Source organism: Atractosteus spatula, chromosome 8 (genome assembly GCF_055471065.1).
Source record: "Atractosteus spatula isolate fAtrSpa1 chromosome 8, fAtrSpa1.hap1, whole genome shotgun sequence".
Classification (NCBI taxonomy): Eukaryota; Metazoa; Chordata; class Actinopteri; order Semionotiformes; family Lepisosteidae; genus Atractosteus; species Atractosteus spatula.
In genome coordinates, this window is record NC_142713.1 from 8,472,918 (window position 1) to 8,487,202 (window position 14,285).

Here is a 14,285-nt window from a genome sequence, read left to right on the forward strand (position 1 = left end):
TTTGAGCACAGAAAAACATACTGAACCCAAGAATGAAAACCCGATTTCAGCGTAATCTATGATTTGTCATTGATTTTATTCGTTTGTGTGTGTGTGCGCGCATTTTTTTTTTCAATTAGTGCCAACATTATTCAGAGCATTTCCATTGAACACACTCCCACGATATATAAAAAAAATTGACGGCTCCTTTAAATACAATGGCTTCCTTCTTTGCCTTTAATATAATTGGTCTATTTTGGCTTGGCTTCCTCACGCAGGGACTATAGTCAAATAGCTAAAACTTCAGTAAGGGTCCATCCGTCCAAACGCTGCACTGCACCACGCACCTGGGATCTGTGGAGAAGAGGGTCGGGAGTAAAAGCATTTCCACAAGATTGTAACTCCATGAAAAATGCTTAAATTTGGCTTAACAATTGTCCGACAGTAAGTACAGTCCCTCAGTGAGCAGTTGCTCGGAGGAAATGCACACAGTTTCAGGGGTTAAGAGGATCTGGCGTGAACGTTCAGCTCGATTAGCTTCCTTAGGTGAACCAGAAATAGGCGCAGAGGAACTACTGTAATATTGCCATTTCGGGCTTTCCTTTTAAAATTGAAAATGAATTTGTAAAAAAAAAATCCCCCATCCCCCCCAAAAGAAGGATATCCAACGCAAATTGATGAAAGCGATAATACTTAAATCGTATGCATGGGTTAGCAACATTGGGTTGGCATTGTACGTGTTGTAGTCTTTGTACGGTAGCAGCCGCATGACAAACCTCAACGTTGCTGTGAAACGTTTCACGCTGTAAGGTCAAATGAATGTCCTGTTTTAAAATGAATGACAGGTTGTCAAACCGGTGGCATTTTGGTCTACTAGTGCTACTCAATACGTAGAATGGAAGTTCTTCCGAAACGTGGAGCTGGCTGCATATATATATATACTGTACTGTATATATTTTGTGTTAATTTCCTTACCGACTATTCATTGAGGAGTTTCATTCTGTTTGACCTCAAGCATCCGCGATGGTATGCTAAACCGAAAACGAATGAAAAATCTGAATAAACGTGAGAAGATTTGAAAGGCCGTTGCTTGGTTTCAGTATGTAAAAGTAATGAGGCGGTTATTTTAAAAAAAATTGCAATGTTAAAGCATAGTTTTACGCTAAAAACAGCGTTCGCCTTCCACAGTGTTATTTTTAATTAAATACTGTGTTCCTTATGTATAATCTGAGAATGATTTATTCGTGAGGTTCATCGACATTTTAATGTTCCACGACTGGAACTTTAAACTATAGGACTTTTAAATGATCTTTCACATTATAAAAAGATCCTGTTATAAATTAATGGGTGATTAAACTCGGAATTCCCGTATAGGAGATAATGATGGAGTCGGTAAGGAAATGAGGCTTAATTTAGCTGGCAGTAGAATTAATCAAATCTTTTGTTGACCTGTTTTTCTGTCCTATCACTTTCTCTTAGTGGCGAAACAAGGTACAATAAGGAGAGACTGCTGCAAGGTAATTGTAGTTTTAATATTATAATATTTTTTTTCTAACTTTTGCTCTTGGGGAAATTTGTGTAGTAAATTGTGTAGTAGAGAGTTTTTGGGGGATTTGCAGCCGATTATCATGGATATGACGACTTCTGCGTGAGAAAAGCAACTTGTTTTTTAATCAGATTTAATAGCTTGTTGACGGTGGAGAACCTGTTATGACATCAGTATAACGTATCACTTAAGCCTATTCGCTGATTAATTGAAAGTTGTCTTTACCGGAGATGTCCTCTAAATTAATACTGTTTGTAGCTTTCAGACTGCAGTAGTTGGAACTATCCTCTAGCCACAGTAGAATCCATTCTGTTGCACCCAAGCATATGAATGAAAGCTGAGACAATCCTCTGCAATTCTGGATGAGTAGTCTTGACACGGGTTTCATTTCATTCAACAACCATTTTTTTCCCCCCCTGATGTCCTCCTCTGGTGCCATAACAGAGACAGGACAGTGGCATGGCAACCCTACAAGTTGTGTGAGAATGTCCTACCCCCAAGCTATCTGTCCTTACCACATTTTACAGGTGCGCTACTGAAAGTGTGCTCACGTGTGGTATTACAGTGTGGTTTGGCAGTAGCTCGTTGTCTGACCGGAAGGCGTTACAGGGGGTGATCAGGTCAGCCCAGCCCATCATTGGAGTACAGCTCCCCTCTATTTCTGACATTTTTACAACTCGCTGTCTCAGGATGGAAGGCTGGAAGTATCGCTAAGGATACCAGTCATTTTTTTTTTCTCTCCCCTTCCCTCTGGTAAGCGTTATAGGACTATAAAGGCATGCACATCCAGGTTCAGAGACAGTTTCTTCCCACAGGCTGGCAGATTCCTGAACTCTACCCCCACCCCTGGCTCACACTGATGTTTTGTTCTTTAAGCTGTATGTTATATAACTCGTTGCTGCTGCTGCTGCTGCTGCTGCTCTGTGTTTATGTTTTTGGTGTTTCCTTAATGTCTTTGTATTGGAGCATATGTGCATTTCATTGCACTTGTGCAGATGACAATAAACTGAACTGAACTGATATCTGCGTTGTCAGTGCTGGGGAATGTGCACAACTTAATGATGGCAAGTAGTTCCACATTGTCGTCGAACGCATCAGTGACGTAGGCTTGATCGATACCACAGTCTTCCCTGGAACCTTTGCTTGTCTTTTGCTGTAAACGTAAGAAACTTAAAAAAAACTTTCTAACTAAGCTACAGGCTTCATGGAAACGACAAGTGGAAACTCTCAGTTTTCTGACTGAGGACAGTGTCTATTGCCCTGTAATGAACTGGCATCCCATCCAGGGTGTATCCTGCTTTGCGCCCATGACTTGCCAGGAGAGGCTCTGGTTCCCCTTTGATGTTGAATTGGACAAAGTGTTAGAAAATGGATGGATGGACAGTATCTAGTGCTGCTGTTGTGTCGGCAGTGTTCTTGCAAAACCTTAGGATCAAAATCTCAAAGCCATTGGATGGTCGTTGTGCAGTATCATTTGCTTTTAACTTAACGTGCACGTCATGCAGCGCTATTCGCATTATGCCCATGCCGTCACAAGGATGTGATCCTTGTAGGACCCATCCTGCTTTTCCGCCACGGTTGCACGCTTATCGAAGTTTCCCCCCCTTAATTCAGATAATGAGGGATTCTCACTTCCCTTCTTGATGTGCTGTATAGCCGGGCTGAAGATACGTAATGCCTTGCCACAAGTCACCCAGGTGGGTGCTGCACGTCAGTTTTGGATGAAGTGGGTCTTCTGTAGGTCAGCAGTTTTGGAATCCTTCGGGGTGAAAAGTGCAATCAGATGAAGAATGTAAGTTAGTCATCAACTGCTGTGTTGGCCTCTTCCGTTGCTTGTGCTCGGGAGAATTTTCTGAAGGTATTTTTTTGACCAGTTCCCTAAACAGGCCAGAAAGAAAACTTTGTGGATCAATTTCCACTGACAAATCATGTTTTGTCTTATCAGCAGTGGATAGGGGACATGACTTCTAGCTCTGAATAGAGCAGGGTGACCAAAAAGTGTTTTATCCTCATAAGCTACTATCAGGCAGGTTTATGGGTCACCCTTAAATCATCAGTCTTTAATCAGTTGTATGGACCCCCAAGCACATGATTTGTGCAATTATGAAAATATCCACATCCTGTAAGTCTGAGCACAGTTGATGATTGACGTTTTGGCCTCTCTGGGTCTGGAATCTTAACGTTGTTAAACTGGTTGATAGCTGCTGTGCTTTTTACTGCTCTCGTCACTTAAGGTCAGGGTGTGGATGAGCCGTTGTCTGCACTGGGGGTGAGGCAAGCAGAAGCCGCAGGTCAGTACCTCAAGGATTTGAAGTTCACGAATGTGTTCTCAAGTGATCTGCAGCGTGCCAAGCAGGTGAGTAAGAAACATGCAATGCTTTTTACGTGCAGTAGAGAAGCTCCCTTGAAAAGCAAGCAGGTTTAGTAGCACTGATATGTACTAAGTCTCTAAGGAGGCTCAAATATAGAGTTTTATTTATGTATATGTGGACTTAAACAGTTAAATACTCGGGTTTATAGGTTCTCTGATCAAATATGAGGAACTCTCAGCTTAATGAGTAGATTCTCTTTGGTAAGCAATGTGTTCTTGACTTGGAACAGTATGCGACAGATGTCTGTCAACTGTTCTCGCCAGGATAGTTCTTAGGGATTGAACAAATGCTGGTCAACTTATGTATGTAAGATGAGTTCGTGTGAATACTATATAGATATTTAAGACTGGTGTTTTTTTATTACAGGACTAAGTTGTCTTCCTTTACAAGCTATGCATTGTTTTGAGTAATAGTCACTGATTGGTGAAGGGTCTTGGTTCCGGGAAGTCAGAATCAGAACTCATCACATGCAAGGCTGTCGCAATTTCTACTATCCGATATGGGTGTTTTGCAGCTGTAGGAATTCAAGTTTTTGGATAGAGAAATAAATAAAATATAAATAAATTAAATAAAATATGTTTAAATAGAACAGTAATCTGAAATTTCCTCAAAGGTGAATTGTGAGAGATGCCTCTGTTAAAAAGTGAAAAGGCAAAATCCCCAATCTTTGTCCTTAAATCAACAGCTTTGGAACAGCTTTGTAAATCTATATTTTAAAGTACTTTAAGTGCAGCCAGTCTTAGCATCTCTGTTAATTCCATGAAGTCTCATCAATGAAACGTGTTGGAATTTGTCGAAAGGTTTAATTGAGTTCTCATCTCAATGCTTGCTGGTACTGAAGTCTTAAGTATTAAATGCAACATTCTTTTACTTTAAGTGTTTAGATTTCATATACATTCTTCCTGTGTAAAAATAATTTATGCCTCAGACTAAATACTTAGGTCTACTCCTTATTAGGGGGTGTGAGTTAAGCCTGCTTGTATCTTAAAAAACACATGTATGTTTGGTGGGTACATGAGGCACATGTTTTAAGACTAAAATATTTCTGTATGTTGAACATAGTTTTAAGTCAGGCAGACAAGTTGCTGTACAACAGCCCAGGTTTGTATGCCTACATTTTAAATAAGTTCTGCTGGTTTTCTAATTTGCATATCCTTCATCGTCACAATGGTAATTATGGGGAAAAATGTGTCTTGTAAAAGATATCGCCACAGGATCTCTGGTTGTGCTCCATCTCCTTTCTCACATTAATTTAAATTGACTCCTCGCATGCCGTGTTGCTTTGATTAAAAACCTTTTAGTAAACAGGGTTCGTACAGTACATGCCCCGGAAAATCTGTAAATATAGAAAACTTCAGTTCCAGGACGGAAAGTAAAGATTTAGGTAGCAGAGTGCTATTTGTATCTGCGTAAGTGCTGTTAATGCCTGCCTAGAACAGCTAACTTATTTAAATATGCGTAACTGTCACGGAAACTGGGCTTTGACGTGATGTGAGAAGCCTGGTAGTTTCCATTCACAGACGGCTGTGAGGTGTTATGCCAGAGACCCTGGAATAGTGCAGAAGCTGTCGTAGTGCTTAAGTTTTCCACGTTAGCAGGTCGGCCAGCATGGTAAAGGGCTTAAAGTTCAATTACACCTCTAAACGGTATGGTCCTTTAAAGAGTTAAAAAAAATAAAAAATGAAGTATTTTGGCCTTTTTTCATCCTGTTCTTAGATATGTTGTCAGAATGTGAAATGTGGTTGTGAAGAAGGCGCTGTCAAAAGCATTTTGGTGCCAGTATGTACCTGCAAAATCTGAATGTTGACCTTAAAGGGACACCACACAAGGATTAGCTACTAGCAAAATTTCCTTTGGGTGACTCCAAACAATAATTAGTTGGCTTGTCTGTTTTTGACTTTCATTAGTCTGTTTGCAGGGATATATATTGTGGAAAGGCAGATTCTTTTTTTCTGCCGCTCGTAATTATTCACCATGGTACAAACAGCAATCTGCCAAAAAATGTATTTTGTACTTACTACAGCAGCACCACTGTCATTCAAATTGCAAGAAACATCTGTAAGTAGTGTGCTGTAGAGGAAACTGTGTTCCATTATGCGGAAGTATGTTTCAGTTTAAATTCCAAATAATAATAGAAAAATGAAAGCATAAAAAGACTTAAATGTTTGTGCAATATAATGAAATGACATTTCTTCTTGTAATGAAAGAGTATACATCAAAGATACTGCATTTCTAGCTACAGATCTCTGCTGCTGTGATCCAGTGAACTTAGATAAAAGCTTTTTATCTATTTTATCCAATATATTGTAGATGTACTATGATATTTCTGAAATCATGGGAATTTCTTGTTGAATTCTTGTTGTGGCCGAGTTTCAGAGTGGTGTCACCTTCTTTGCAGTGTATGACTTCTCATTAAAGTAGCCGGTTAGCATTTGTCAGTCTTGATTGGTATTCTAGATTTATTTATCTTTACTAAAATACTTACTGACATGTATTCGTTGGGCGGGCGCAATGATATATAAAAAGTGTCTTTATGTTGGTATTTGAAAAAACTCGCCAAATAACTTCAAGATTCATCTTCAAGAAGCCTTTAGAGCAACCATCAAGGTAGCATTTAAACTCATAGGAATGACAGACTGAAACAAATAAACCTTTTTAGATAAAGTGAACGCAGCAGACTTCTTTGAAATGACCATTGAAACACCCACCAGAGGGCTCAAGTGGAAATTACGTAAAAGTACATTTTAAAACTAAGAATAGGAGGCAATTCTTTACACAAAGCGTTGTGGGAGTGTGGAACTAGTCCTGTCGGCTACGTAAGATCCTTGGATCAATACGCTATTAACTTCCTATCAGGCCAGAAGGCCCTGTTGTTAGTAACTTTTCTTATGTTCTTATGTTTTGTGCATAAAGATATGTTTTAAGGAACAGCAGTTTATATTAGGCCCGAACTGTTCTAGAATTCCCCACAATGCAAAACAATGCGTGAGAGGGAATACACTCCTGGACTCCAACAAGAGGATGAGAGCTTTTGATCAGTTATTTATGCACACAGGGCTTTCATTCCTTCACCTGACTCCTCTTTCCAAATTCTTGATTTGCTCCCTAAACAGCCCAGAAATAGTCCAACTAAAGAAACTCTTAAAATAAGGTATGAAACTATAAAAGAAAGTATAAGTTTTATGGGAGTGTTTGATAGAATAAACAGCTCCAGAGTTTTCCTCAGGCTTCTTAATACTGGGTGAACAATTGAAATATGGAGGTAATAGTTCACAATGAACTTCCGACATTAATTCACTCTTTTAAGATAAAAGAGTTAATTCAATTTCAGATAAAAGACAACTGTATATTCTAAGCCACAATATGAACATTCATGTACATTTACAGTGTTTCGTTTCAGTGCCTTTATTGCATCATTTTGTAACCACAGAGCTGTTCTTAATGGAAAGTGACTTTTTGATAAAAAAAAAGAAAGGAGTTTCTTGTAATTGTTGTTAATTTCTGGACTAGGAATATATGAATCCTAAGAGAACCCAAGGTGTTTAATTTAAAGGACATTTTAAAAGGACATTCTATTGATGAAGGGGATGCAAATTTTATGTGTCATTTCTGCCTTTCAGACAGCGGACATAATCATTCAGAAAAGCAGACACAGCCATGGTGTGGAAATAGTCTGCGATCACAGACTCCGAGAAAAAGTGAGCTTCATTTGTATTTTTTATATCTGTATTTTTCTTTTCTTGAAATAAAAAATAAAATAAAATAAGATGAACAGTCATATAATAGTCTGGACCTCCTGTAAAGATTGTCCCCTACTCATGCAGTTATTTTGAAAGTAGTGGGATAACTTGTAGTACAGTCTTTGTGAATGTCAATGAAAACATTGAGGGGGGAAAAATGCTCAGTGTAAGTGATAGTCTTTTAAAGAAATAGTTCAGAGGAAGGTTTCTTGCAGGGGACTGAGCTCATAGTTTACTGAGCATCAGAATATTTACCACTTAAACCTTTAACAAATTTAGTTAATACTGTATCAGGAATAATTTTTGGGGCAGGTGTGCCGGCATTTTATTGGACAGACATGGGAAAATTAATTGGACTAATTAACATTTGTCATCAACACAGGGCTGAGACTTTTAACACTAAACTATTCACATGTGTGGCTGTTGTTAAAAGTAATACTAGCTGTATTGTATGCTTTACACCAGGTAGCGATTACAGTCTTGCTGAATTCTGTCCTATTACTCGAATAGGGCCTGAAAAGCAAAAACGTTTTGACTGGTCTCTGACACATACACTTGATGCCACCTGTTTTCCCAAGTGCCAGCAGCCCTATCACCCTGCAACTCACAGCTGGCAACCCACTGAAGTTCAGCAGGTGTGAGCCTGGTCAGTACCTGGATGGGAGACCTCCTGGGAAAGCTAAGGCTTCTACTGAAAGAGGTGTTAGTGGGGCCAGTAGGGGGCGCTCACCCTGCGGTCTGTGTAGGTCCTAATGCCTCAGTATAGTGACAGGGATGCTATGCTGTAAAAAAGCTGGAAAAAATCCCAGGGTGTTTCTCAAAGAGCGTAGGGGTGTTACTCCGGTGTCCAGGCCAAATTTCCCATTGGCCTTTACCAATCATGGCCTCCTAATAATCCCCATCTCTGAACTGGCTTCATCACTCTGTTCTCCTCCCCACTGAGAGTTGGTGTGTGGTGGTTCACTATGGCTGCCGTCGCATCATCCAGGTGGGGTACACATTAGTGGGGGTGGAGGAGAGTCCCTATTACCTGTAACGCGCTTTGAGTGGAGTGTCCAGAAAAGCGCTATATAAGTGTAAGGAATGATTAAGTGCATCCCACAAATATTCAGTGTAACAAATTGGATCTTGATTTTCGCCACACTTGTCATTCAAAAAGTTAAATCGCCTGCATCCAGTCAGCTCGCTCACTAAAACAGGCTATTTATTGGTTACAAGTAATAGGTTTATTCCATGCTGAAAAGAGAAGAAAGAAAACACAACATTTCGGCCGAAACGTTGTGTTTTCTCTCTTCTCTTTTCAGCATGGGAATAAACCTATTACTTGTTCCTTTGCAGCCTACGCATGCTGACGCAGCCACCCACCCGATTTATCGGTGATGCAACAGTCACTTCAGAGTATCACAGTGAGTCAGAAGCACGCAGCAGAATGACACCAAAACCTTCATTTGTTTCAGCTAGATTTTATTCCAGAGATGCCGTTAGCAGTGTGTTAGTGAAGCCCGTGTATGCAGTGTGTGACGTTCCTTTGCAGAGCTTTGGGATCGCGGAAGGGAAGCCAGTGAACGAAATGAAGAATATGGCCAAAGCAGCAGGCCAGCTATGTCCACACTTCACTCCTCCGGGGGGAGAGACCCAGGAACAGGTAATCTGCTCATCTCGGGGAAGTGGCACTAGAGAGGAGGACAGTAAATGGCTTCTTTTTTTTTATTTTTACTGTTCTCTCGCTCGGGAAAGGCTGGCACTGACTGGAGTCAGCCTCCATCCCTGCACGTTCGGTAAGGCGCCGGAGTCTATCCCAGAAGCCGCAGGTGCAAAATCAAGAGTAGGACCACTCTGGCCCCTTTGCTGGGACATCTCAGTGTGTTGGAAGAGTCGTGGCGAAAGAGATCATTTGAAATAACTTTGACCAGCTTGTCTTTTAAGAGGTGGTAGGAAACTGGAACACCCAGCTAAAAACCCATGCAAACGCGGGAGAGCATGCAAACTCCATACAGACCAGTGCCCAAGGCTTGGACCCTAGAACCATTAGGAAATTGTGCTAACCACCATTCGATCGTGGTGTCTTTATTGTAGTAATTGACTTAAAATTGTACAGCACAAGGCATAGATCTAAAATAATCAGCCATTCTTATAGTGTCTGTTGCTCTGAATAATATACAAACCCTTTTTAAAATAGTGTATATGTAAACTTTATAAGCCAGCAGCCATATCACCCTGCAACTCACAACTGGCAGCCCACTGAAGCTAAGCAGGTGTGAGCCTGGTCAGTACCTGGATGGGAGACCACCTGGGAAAAACTAAGGTTGCTGCTGGAAGCGGTGTTAGTGGGGCCAGCAGGGGGCGCTCACCCTGCGGTCTATGTGGGTCCTAATGCCCCAGTATAGTGACGGGGACACTATACTGTAAACAGGCGCCGTCCTTTGGATGAGACGTAAAACTGATGTCCTGTCTCTCTGTGGTCATTAAAAATCACAGGGCGTTTCTTGTAAAGAGTAGGGGTGTAACCCCGGCGTCCTGGCCAAAATTTCCCATTTGCCCTCATCAATCATGGCCTCCTAATAATCCCCATCTATGAATTGGCTTCATTACTCTGCTCTCCTCCCCACTGATAACTGATGTGTGGTGAGTGTTCTGGCGCACTATGGCTGCTGTCGCATCATCCAGGTGGGGCTGCACATTGGTGGTGGTGGAGGGGAGTCCCCATTACCTGTAAAGCACTTTGAGTGGAGTGTCCAGAAAAGCGCTATATAAGTGTAAGCAATTATTATTATTGTTAATAAAAATAAATGGTTTTCTGTGCACTGCCAATTTTGGGGGGTGCTTAGCAGGATTCACCACAAGATGGCGATATGCAACCAAGAAAACTAAATGCAGTGTCACCAGCCTGAATTTGAACACTCTTTATCTGTAATTTGTTCATTTCATATGGAAAGCAGGACCTCTTCTCTATATTTATGCTCGAAGCAAAGCTGAAGAATTTATATATTGAATAACTGAAGGGGACACCTAGGTAATGGAGAGAAAGCTTTTGAAACAATTGCTCTTTTAACACCTACAGTATACACAAGTGTAAGCACAGCCGTATTGTGAGCACCCAATTATAGAAAGCAGTAATACAGCTGCCGTTTATAGTATGGTAATTGATACAGTTTTTTTCTTTTTAATCCTAGTTTAATACCGAAATGCAGTGCACTTTCTGCGTCCTCTCCCCTGTTAGAAAACTAGAAGAAATCATTTTGAAACGGTTCAAGGAAACCAGGGGATTTGTTCGTTACGGGCCCTCATATGGTTTCGTCTTTGGCACAGGAGCCTCGACTACATGACGGGTACATCCCAAAGGATAAATCCCATGCTTATGCTCACAGAGAGGAGCGGAGTGAAATATAGTCACATGTCGCTTCAGCCCGTAAGCTTCATCACTGATGCTCTGTGGCTAAAGATCTGCGCCTGTGCCTGGAAGGTTGCCGGTTCATATCCCACGGCCGGCAGAGGAATCCTACTCCGTTGGGCCCCTGAGCAAGGCCCTTAACCCCAACTGCTCCAGGGGCGCCGTATAAATGGCTGACCCTGCGCTCTGACCCCAAGCTTCTCTCCCTGTCCGTGTGTCTGTGTCTCATGGAGAGCAAGCTGGGGTATGTGAAAAGACAAATTCCTAATGCAAGAAATTGTATCTGGCTAATAGAGTGATCTTATCTCTCTCTTATAAAGAGCAATTACACTTTCCACTAGAGGGTCTGAGAAAACACAGAAAACAGCCTCACTCTTGTCAGTGTCATTTTGTGCAGGTAAAGTTAATTGTACATTGGGCAATAAAATACAAGTTGAATTGACCTTGCGGGCACTTTACTAGATGAAAGGCCAAATTTGACTTTAGAAACAAGGCGTATTAAAAAAAATATTAAAAGTTAAGGGAGAGAGGAAAGTAATATTGAACATAGAACTGCAACGACTTCACCTCAGCAGTCACTTCCTTAATGCAAGAAATTGTATATGGACAATAAAGTGATCTTATCTTCCGCGAAGACGATGTGCATCACTGGGCATGGCGGTGAGGCCTTGTTGTGGTTTGGTTTGGCTTTTTCAGGTGAGGTCCCGAGTGAGAGATTTCGTGCAGTCCCTGTGCCAGCAGATGTTGTCGGAGCACCTTTCCCAAAGCGGCCGCCAAGGGGCCCCAGAGGGGCAGATAACGGTGCCCGATGAGGAAGACCCCCGCCCCGAGGGGCTCCCCGCGGACGGACTCCTGGGCCCCCTGCCCCACGCCCTCGTGGTCAGCCACGGCGCGTACATGAGGGACACGATGAAGTACTTCGTGGAGGAGCTGCAATGCGCTCTTCCCCCACACCTCAAGATGTCCCAGGTCTTCTCTGCCTGCCCCAACACGGGGATGTGTCGTTTCGTCATCACTGTGCGCCGCGGGGAGAAGCTCCTGCCGGCGGCCCAGTGCGTTTTTATCAACAGGACTGATCACCTCGAAGCGCTTTGTGAGGAAAAATAGCTGAGTGTTCAAACTCGGAGGCCTGTGTGTTAGCGGCCAGTAAACAAGCACGGAAACAGTGTGGGTTAGACTTTTGAAATTCAGAGTGCCCTCAGATTAGTTGGCCACCCCCTATTCAAATCCGTCCGCTACATTTCGATGATACAGCACTTTCCCATTCTGCTCAACGGTGGGTTCTTGTGTAATTCAAGAGTCCCCTTGGCACAGTATTAACACCTCCATGTTTTCTGGGTTGGTTTAGCGTACCCCAGTGGAAACAAGATTACAGGATGACTAAACTAGGAGCCTTCTGAATGAAATATTTGACCCTTTTCACAGGAGTGCCAATATAGAAACAACCCGACTCTAAAAATGAAATTAAAGCCTGAATGAAGCTGCTAAGTTCCATCCACGGCCCAGGCACAGTTATTTCCATCAAATTCAAAAGCAATCTTGTTGTAAAATCCTAAAACTTAAAGTGTTTTCCCACTGCTTCCTGGAAATACTTGGAGGTATTGTCATGGAGTATAAGTTAGGGTGTCTTGATGTTAAGCTGGCTGCTTAACATAGAGCCAAGTGATGAAGTTATTTTTATCATATGGTTGGTTTTAATGTCTTCCCAGTGTGTTTTTATCACATTCTTAATAATCGGGAGTTATGCACTACAAAACAAAGGGCCCTATTCACAAAGCTTCCCCCCCCACACACACTAGATTTACCATAGTTGCTTAGAAAAATGATCTCAACTACAGTACTTCTAGGAAAACTGTGTTGGTAAAAGATGGAAGAATCTTGTTAAACCCCATTGAGATCTTTTCCGATGAAAATAGCATGTGTGTTCAGTAGGAGACGTAAATATTGGCATTCTCCATCTCCAATATCACGATTTTTTAAGTATCCTAAATATGTTTAGCATCAAAATAAACTCGTCACTCTATGTGTGTTTAACAATTGTGATTCAGGTTATGATCAAGATCTAAGTTTTGTTATTACAGTAAACCTTTGGTTCAGCGGATCTCTCTTTAACAGTCTTTAACAGTTACTAAAGAGGGATTTCGTCTATAAAATCAGAAATGTTCCCCGCAGTAACAGGAAATGTGTATGGCAATTGGTATAGGGATTTGCGAATTGCTCATGATGGGTGTTGTGTGCGTGCTTTAGTGAATTGTTAAACGATCATTTTAAAAAATATACGTTGAATTTCTACCAATATGTTGAGTTTAAGTTTAAGGCCTATCAAAGGTACCCTAGAGGTGTACTGTAGGTCAGTTGCTTGCGATTTGTGTTTGTGTTTTTTATGCTTTAGGGAATTTTATAGAATATAATAATATGAAATAAAGATATATTTGTATCTTTATGATGTAAAAGGCATGGGAACAATTTTCATTGACTGTGTTAATTGCAATTGTAAGAAACATTTGTAAAAAAAATTCAGAAAGTATATATACATAATGTGTTGTAGGATTAAAAAATGTCATTCTTAATTTAATGGATATTCAGCAATAACAGACACCACCATAAGTCTGTTAAACTGAGGGTTTACTGTAATATCCAATCAATCTACAGTATAGGTTAGTTATTACAGTTGTCACACTGATGACATTTAATATATTCCATTTATGAACCTTTCATTACTGCCTTTCACACCCCTAATTTAGAGCATTCCCATATGGTTTAAAAGCACTACAGTATTACATTTAATACATTGTAATGAATTAAGTATTGAATACAATTACTGTGAGATGGAGAATGCCAGTGTTTATATCTATAACTGCATTTAGCATATATTAAAAAAATATGAAATTCCACCCAGCTCTAAGCAAAACTTCCACTGGGGAAAGCATATTTTACTGTTTTTGTTTCCTTCATGGAAAAACCTTTTAACCTGTACCAGACATTTTAATTTAATAAACTTTTATTAAAGTAATGTTTTTCCCTTTAGTGTTTTATGGGAGGGAGCAGAGAGGAGGTGTTGGTATGTGTAGTGGGGAGACAGTGGAGATTTCCTTAATAATCTAAAGCAAATCCGCTAAGCAAATATTGCAGACCATCTTGCCTAAGCCAATTGAGACGACTGTTAAATCTTTTCATAATGTGAGCTGCTCTGCAGTTTTTGTTCACATCGAGCAATTTAAATCAAAGTTTGCTTAGAATGAACCTGCTAGTAGCTA

At 40.9% G+C, this 14,285-nt stretch overlaps 1 protein-coding gene across 1 annotated transcript; it reads left to right on the forward strand.

Annotated features, from left to right (window-relative positions):
- The first annotated feature begins 251 nt into the window (after window positions 1-251).
- Window positions 252-14,041, forward strand: LOC148829153 (fructose-2,6-bisphosphatase TIGAR B-like). Its single transcript, XM_088923830.1, has 6 exons — window positions 252-423; window positions 1,459-1,496; window positions 3,760-3,881; window positions 7,518-7,595; window positions 9,172-9,282; window positions 11,725-14,041. The coding sequence occupies exons 1-6, from the start codon at window positions 392-394 to the stop codon at window positions 12,133-12,135; spliced, it is 792 nt and encodes a 263-aa protein (XP_088779956.1). The 5' UTR covers window positions 252-391; the 3' UTR covers window positions 12,136-14,041.
- Window positions 14,042-14,285: the final 244 nt, after the last annotated feature.